This window comes from Acomys russatus, chromosome 19 (assembly GCF_903995435.1).
Source record: "Acomys russatus chromosome 19, mAcoRus1.1, whole genome shotgun sequence".
Taxonomy (NCBI): domain Eukaryota; kingdom Metazoa; phylum Chordata; class Mammalia; order Rodentia; family Muridae; genus Acomys; species Acomys russatus.
In genome coordinates, this window is record NC_067155.1 from 10,732,613 (window position 1) to 10,740,315 (window position 7,703).

Genomic DNA, 7,703 nt, shown 5'->3' on the forward strand with positions numbered 1-7,703 from the left:
GGCTGAGTGGGGCGATCCGGGTGGGTGGCTTTCACAAGATATCAGGAAGTCAGGAAGTTTGGCAGGGCGAGGGCCCCTGTGGTTCTGGGGCTGGGTGGAATTGTTAGGCATCTGGAACCACAAGATGTTATCTATGGACTTTGTTTCGCTCGTCCTCTGAAATTCCGGGAATACTGAGAACAGCTGGAGAGTACCTTGAGGAAGGGGAAGAGGATACAAGGCAGCCTTCTGGAATGTACCCTGAGGCAAGGAGGGAAAAAGGTCATAAGGCAGCCTGCCCCAGGTCCAATGTATTATGCCAAGGTCCGAGATGCTTGCCAGCTATGGTCTTGGCTCTCCACAATGTAAAGCCAGGCGACACTGCCATGTGTCCCTGGACTCACTATAGACTTTTAGACCTCTGCGTCTCCAGTGAGTTTTGAGCATTTCCTACCTCCTGTACACTCATCTGCTAGTACTGTTTCCTAAGTATTATTTTTAAGGTTGCTCACTTAAGCATCAGATCATCAACATAAGATCTTTAAACCTTTATTTATTATTTTCTACAGTATTCTGTCTCACAGAAGAGAGCACCAGATCTCATTGTAGATGGTTATGAGCTGGGAATTGAACTCAGAACCTTTGGAAGAATAGCCAGTGCTTTTAACCTCTTAAGCCATCTCTCAAGTCCCAGGCAGTGGTGGCTCACACCTTTAATTCTAGCATTTGGGAGGCAGAGGCAGGTAGATCTCTGCATTTGAAGCCAGCTTTGCTTACAGTAATTTCTAGGACAGCCAAGCCTACCCTGAGAAATCCTGCCTTAAAAACACAAACCAAATAGCAGCCCCTCCACAGGAAAAAAAAATCGTAATTGAGCAGGTGTATTAGTCAGGGTTCCCTAGAGTAGAGGATCTGATGGAATGGAATCTCTTCATATGGACACCGACATGGACATGGACACGGGCACACACACACACACACACACACTTTAGAATGACTTACAGGGTGTGATCCAGCTAGTCCAACGACGACAGTCTACCAACAGAAGGTCCTAGAATCCAGTAGTTGTTCAGTTCACAGGCTGGATGTCTCAACTGGTACATGCCAGAATCTCTAATGCCAGTGAAGGAATAAACAACCGAGCAGGAGTGAGAGCAAGCAGACAAAGGGAGCAAATTTCCTTCCTCCATGTCCTTTATATAGACTTCCAGTAGAAGGTGTAGGCCAGATTAAAAGGTGGTTCTTTCCACTTCAAAAGACCTGTATTAAAGGTGGATCTTCCCACCTGAAAAGATTCCTCACAGGTATACCCAGCTACGTGTGTTCTAGTTAATTCCAGATGTAGTCACATCAACCAAGAATAGCCATCACAGCAGAAACAAAAAGTGCAACACAAATATAGTTTATTTGTCCACAGACTTGGTTTTTGTCACTCACACGCTTTACCCTGTAAATTATCAGTGTAGTTTTTGGTATTTGGCTTTTTAAACAGGAGCATTTTCACACTTCATATATCCTTTAATGGCTAAATAAAGCAATTAAGAACTCCCTGATTGGTTCACTCACTGCCTGCTGGGTGGTGTCCTGAGTGTGGCACTCTCCTTACTGAGAGTCTATCTATCCTACTCAAGGTGTGCAGGAGTGTATCCCAAGGCTGAAAAGGCAATGCTTTGGAAGGCACTCAGGCTACAATTTGGGCTGCTTCTTCTCGAACTTTATCCGATGTGTTTTCTGATGTCCAATAAGGTGTGAGCTCTGGGAGAAAGCCCTCCCACACTTAGTGCACACATATGGGCGCTCCCCAGTGTGAGTTCTCTCATGCCTGGTAAGGTGGGAACTCTGGCGGAAGGCTTTCCCACAGTGCTGACAATGGTAGGGCTTAGCCCCAGTATGAGTTCTCAGGTGCTGAGAGATGGCTGAGCGGTCATTGAAGGTCCTCCCACACTCTGGACACCCAAATGGCCTCTCTCCACTATGAATTCTTTGATGTTGTGTGAGGGAGGAGCTCTGAACAAATGCTTTCCCACAGGCCGTACACTTGTAAGGCCGCTCTCCTGTGTGGATCTTTTTATGGACAGAGAAGTACCTAGAATTCTGGAATATTTTACCACATTCACTGCAGCGGCAGAGCTGGCTCCCCTTGTCAATTTTTATAAAAAATATCTGCTTAGAGTGCAGGCTGGTGGCTTTCCCACAGTTGTTGCCTTTCCTAGTTCTCCCCACTTCAGAGCCCATCTCGGAAGTTTTCCCACGAGGACTGTATTTTATGGAAGCCATGACTTCCCTGCCTTTCCCTCTTTCAGAGGTTTTCAGGTGAGTTTTTACATAGGAATTATGTTTTACGGAAGTGCTAATTTCCCTGACTCTCCCTCCATTAGAACCCTTCTGTTGAAAATTTATATATTTCAAAGAATGCCTGTTTCCTTGGACTTTACCAACTTCATAGTCTTTCTGGTGAAAATTTACAGGTAAGGTACAAATCAACGAAGTGCTGCAGTCCCTGGCTCTTCCTGTCCCAAATCTCATCTGGTGATTTTGTATAGATGAACCCTGGGACTTGGAATTGCTGCTTTTCCCAACTTTCCCCCATTCAGGGGCTTTCTGGTGAATTCTTGTATGTCGATCAGGTACCAAAGTATTGTGGCTATCCCTGACTCTAACACCTTCAGAGCCAGTGGCGAGTGTCATGCCATCTCTGATGTCCCCAACTTTACTCCTCTTGGAAGTCTGTTGATGTTTTTTTATAGATGAACCATGTGCCGTGGAATTGCGGTCATTACTGCCTTGCTGCCGTCCTACAGAGCTCTTTCGCTGATTTCTTATGGGTAAACCTCGGGTCATAGAAATGGTGTTTTCCCTGCCTTTCCCCTTTCTAGTGCCCTTCTGGTTAATTTTTACATGCAAACGCTTTCTACGACGAATGCCACTGAGTGAGCCCTGGCTTGTGTGAGGACTAGTTTGCCCTTGCGACTTGGACCTTTCAGAGAGCTTCTTCTGAGGGTGGCCTTTTTCCTCTACAAGCTCCACTTGATTTGATTCTGTGGTGTCAATTTCTTGGACCTCATCTTGTGAGATACTTTTGAAGAGAGTGGACTGGCTACCACCCAGTGAAAAAGGGTTTGATTTTGGGTTTTGAACTGGTTCTGACACCGGAAGGGGAGAATCTTGAGTTAACTCTTTGTTTCCCAATGTAGGCTCCCACCCTGAAAGAAACCAAAAGATATGCATATTGCAGTTAAGTGCCAGAATGACAGTGTAACAGAGAGTATTAAAAAAATAAGGTTACATCCTCTTCTCAAATAGTCAGTCTAGGGAGTGACAAGCTGTGAAGCCACAAAACCAGCAACCATCAGTTTGGTGACCAAAACATTAAGTGAGGGCAAGGAGCGTTTGCTCATTCCTCTAGGAAAAGTAACCCTGAGGCTGACTCTGTGCACTCAAGGCTCCCTTCCCTTCCCATGCAAGGTCACAGCTCCAGATAAAGGTCCTGCAGAGAGCAAGGGACCCTTGAGAGCACATCCAATTCTGACATTGGGTAGAGAAAGACGGAGAGAACTGAGGGGACCCTGTGGCATTCTCAAGGTAGGCATGGCCCTTACCCACAGAGACCAAGTTGTCCAAGGTCTCCAGCATCACGTCGTGGTACTCAGTCCTCTGCATCAGATCTAGGAGCCTCCACTCCTCCTGACTGAAGTCCACAGCCACATCCTGGAAGGTCACTGGTTCCTGTAATGTTATACAAGCTTGGTGTCTGTCAATGAAGGCAGAAGAAAGGCCTACCACAGAGAGGGACTGTTGTGCTCTGGTGGTTTGCTCAGCGACAACGGCTTCTTGAGCCCAAAAGAGATCCGTAGTGTATTTCTCCTAACTAAGGTCTGGGAAGCTGGTAGGCAGAGCTCCTGACTGACAAAAAGCTACAAGTGCAGTAAGCACACCACGTCTATCATACCAGCATCTAGATCAAACCTGTATCTTAAGGACAACATCCCGCCAAAGGACATTCTCTGTCTGGAAACAGCTTTGTCCTGTGCAGTAAAATCCACAGTGCGCACAGAGTCTTTGCCTTCATGGACGGGTCTGACCTATGTAGACTATTTGCCTATGACAGATCAGTGTTCTATGAGCAGCTACTGATTCTGAAAGGGAAGACTCTTTGACTTTACTAACTTGCTTGGGCCTGAGAGCTAGTTTGCCCAGCTAGAGCAGAGCCTACCTTATAAGGAACACAATACAGAATGAGGAGTCTGGGGTTAATTAGTTTCCTCCCATTTCCAGGCACATCCTGGCCTGAGGCCTATTGTACATTGCCCATTACCTGAGAGCCAACAATTCCAATCACAAGCCTGAGCCAATATAAACCCCTTACAGGGCAAAGAGCACTGGCTAATGCCACATACGCACTGTCATGCTGGCTGACAGGGTAACCCAAGCGCGCGCACATCATCCAGTTATGAACCAGATCTGAGCCTGTGTGAGTTCATGCCTAACTCCACAGTTAAGTGTCTCTGGAGGACAAGGGCCCTCTTGCTCTAATTATGCTAACCATGTGCTTCTTAGAGCCTGCCTGTGACTGCTCTGCTTCTCATGGCCCTCAGCCTTGGTCCTCTTCCTCCTGTCTTTTGCTTTTCCTATGCCTAGGTCACAGTGTCAGGAGGCAGGGTCACCCTTCACACTTGGGTTGTTTCAGAAGTCTGTTCAGAACTCTGAAAGGTAAAATGGCCTCTCTTCTGTGAAGCCTCGGAAGGGGACATCTTAGGGGCGGGGCCCTTAAAGGAACCTATAACCAAAGGAACACAAGGTAAAGTTCTTGCTTACCTCAGGTGGTACAATAATTGGTAAGGTGGTTGAGTCCTTCATTTTCTTCTTCAGTTGACCAGTGGTCTCACTACAGCAGGCAGGCAGAACTGGAAAGGATGCCACATGAAGGATCAATGGAGTGGTAGCCCTCAGGCAAGCAGAATTACTAGGCTCTGCAACCCTTGACCTATGCATACCTATGTCCCTTGATGGTCTATGTTGACCTCTTTGCAATGGGTAACTAGTTGCCATAAATGGATCGGCCTAGTGTGCTACTACGCATGGACCACTGGGAGACAAGTGTCTCCACTATTGAAGTCTTTTATCGTCTCCCCATCCTAGCATCTGTTTCAGGCTTTGGCTTCGGAGGCAATGGCCGCCTATCTTTTTCTCATTGGTAAAGTCTGTTTCTAGTCTCCAGGTCTTTATCATGCTTGTGTGGGTCCCTGTTTGCTGCCTCGGAGAAGGGTCTTCCCTTGGTCACAGTGTGTGCAGCCATTTTGTGCTTCTGGTCACAGTGAAGATCCCTGGCCACTACTAACAGCCCTTTGAAGAACTCCCTGAGGTCTAGCCTTCCTCATGGGTCTCCACGTGCTGTATGGGCTTTTATAATACTGATTCTACTCGAGCTAGCATGGGGACAAATGATGTGACCTGGGCTGGTCCACCATCTTGGATCGCATCACTTCATCCCAGCCATAGTAAATAGACTCTGGTAGACATGCAAGACCATAGACTTTTAGAGCAAATGAAGTTTTTGTGGGAACATTTAGGAAAGAGAAATCCTGTGTTTGGAAGCCTTAATGGGAATGAAGCCAGCTGGAGGCAGCCAAATGAGGCTTCTACTGCAGCTCCTGAGAGGAGGATGACCCTAGAGTTAGAGCATCCTAGAATTTTTCCAGTAAACTTTTCTTCTTCTTAGAGCCACTTTACTGCTTCCCGCCCCCCTTTAGGTGTGTGTGTGTGTGTGTGTGTGTGTGTGTGTGTGTGTGTGTGTGTGTATTTGGGTGCATGCAGAGGCCAAATGAGGATGTCTAGTGTCCTGTTCTATCACTCTTTACTGTATTCCTTTGAGACAGGTTCTCTCACTGAACTTGTAGACAGGCTGCAAACCCTAGTGACATTCCTGTCTCCACTCAACGTGAACATGCCCAGATTTTTCTTATGTAGCTTCTGGGGGGAGCTGAACTCCAGGTAACTGTCATAAGCTGTTCCCCCTTCAGGATCCTGGGGATTGAACTCAGAATGCTGTACATGCTAGGTAAGTGTTCCACTCCTGGGTGATAACCCCAGGCCTTTTCTATTCTGAGACTGGGTCATGATAAATTGCTCACGCTGGCCTTGAACTTACTTGTACCCGAGGCAGGCCTTGAATTGGTGACTGACTGGACTTGGCCTCTTGAGTATTTTAGATTAGAAGCTCGTGGCATCAGGTCTGGCAAAATCTATTAAGGTTCCAGAGAGCAGAGCTCTGGCATCAGCCTCACTGGCTTAAAATCAAGATGTTAACAGGGCTGTGTTCCTTTTGGATATAGGGAAGAACCCATTATTTGCCTTTTCAAGTCCCATAGGCTACCTTGGTTTATGGTTTGTTGGCACATCTATCCTGCCTTCTGTCTTTACCATTCTACTTAGAGCAGGCCATCAGTGACAGAAACAGCCTCCATAAACGCTACCAGTGTCTGGACCTCTTCACCACCTTAGTACCATCACATGTGTATTCACTTGTTACATTCTATCTTTTTACTTGTTATATTCTATCTTTTCACTCGTTACATTCTATCTTTTCTGTAGGACCACTGGCTCAGTAAACTCCAGTTCTCCCTAAGTTATGATTTCATACACAGCCCCTTCCAAGAACTGGAAGGCTGGCTGTGTCAGGGATCTCAACAGGATGGGGAAACAAACAAAACAACAGACAAACCAACAAAAAGCACTGCATCTGTGAACTTCCGTTGAAGCCTGTGGAAGTTTATTTTGGAGGGGGGAGAGTGGGTAGAGGGAAGGAAAGGGCTATATACCAAGCACTCCAGGTTTCTATTAGCTCTGGAAGACACAGATGTTTATGGTCTACAGTGAGAGCAACCCATTCTCAGTCACCCCAGAACTCCTCATTCCTTCACCAAGCCTTTACAGAGCAGTTTTTCATGTCACCCTTCCATGACACTCACCATCTTTCTTAGACGCTGAGGTCACATTCTCCAACAGGGCTGCCGCTGCCTGGCAATCCTCTGGGTGCCGTGACTCTATCCACACCCGATACTTCGCAGGCAGAGCACTCAGGAACTGCTCAAGCACCAGTATTTCCAGGATCTGCTTCTTTGAGCGTACATCGGGCTGCAGCCACTGGTAACACAGCTCACGAAGCCGGGACACAGCCTTGTGAGGACCAGCTGACTCTTTATACTGGAAATGTCGGAACCTCTGGTGAGCAGTTTCAGTGTCAGCCAAAGGCTTGCTTGGCTCTAGAGGTGGCTGGACATCACCTGGGCTCTGGTCTTCTGCATGTTCAGGATAGAGGGATTGAATCAGGGCATTCCGAGGTCCGGCCACATCCTTATTCAGTGTGAGGACTTCAACAACCTTGATATCCATCAGGGGATTCTCAGCAGGAGAGGAATTTACTTCAGGGTCCAGAGAAGGCCTGGGACATTCTATAAGTCAAAACCAGAGCAAAAGCTAAGCAGTGGGGTACTTTCCTGTCATTGTTGTTCTTAGAAGGCAAAGCTGCAAGTGAGAGTCTAGCCTGGTCTACATGTTGAGTTATAGGCCAACCAGGGACACAAAGGCAGACTCATCTAAAACACAAAAACATGGCTGGTTTGTAGCTCAGTTGGTAGCAAACTACCTACCATTCAGGAAGCCCTGGATTCAACACCCAGCAATACATTAAAACCAGGCACCACGATGCACGCTAAGCACAAAAG

The 7,703-nt window shown here is 47.0% G+C and overlaps 1 protein-coding gene across 1 annotated transcript; it reads right to left on the reverse strand.

Moving 5' to 3' along the window:
• Positions 1 to 1,143: 1,143 nt before the first annotated feature.
• Znf274 (zinc finger protein 274) lies at positions 1,144 to 7,430 on the reverse strand. The gene is made up of 4 exons (XM_051162432.1): positions 6,948 to 7,430; positions 4,795 to 4,883; positions 3,579 to 3,705; positions 1,144 to 3,182 (listed from the first exon to the last, which is right to left on the reverse strand). The coding sequence occupies exons 1-4, from the start codon at positions 7,369 to 7,371 to the stop codon at positions 1,666 to 1,668; spliced, it is 2,157 nt and encodes a 718-aa protein (XP_051018389.1). The 5' UTR covers positions 7,372 to 7,430; the 3' UTR covers positions 1,144 to 1,665.
• Positions 7,431 to 7,703: the final 273 nt, after the last annotated feature.

Coding starts and splice junctions, on each gene's coding strand:
- Znf274 (XM_051162432.1), bottom strand. CDS start 7,371: ATGGATATCAAGGTTGTTGAAGTCCTCACACTGAATAAGGATGTGGCC. Junction 4,884..6,947: donor CTCAGCGTCTAAGAAAGATG/GTGAGTGTCATG, acceptor CATCCTTTCCAG/TTCTGCCTGCCTGCTGTAGT. Junction 3,183..3,578: donor GGACAACTTGGTCTCTGTGG/GTAAGGGCCATG, acceptor GGTTTCTTTCAG/GGTGGGAGCCTACATTGGGA.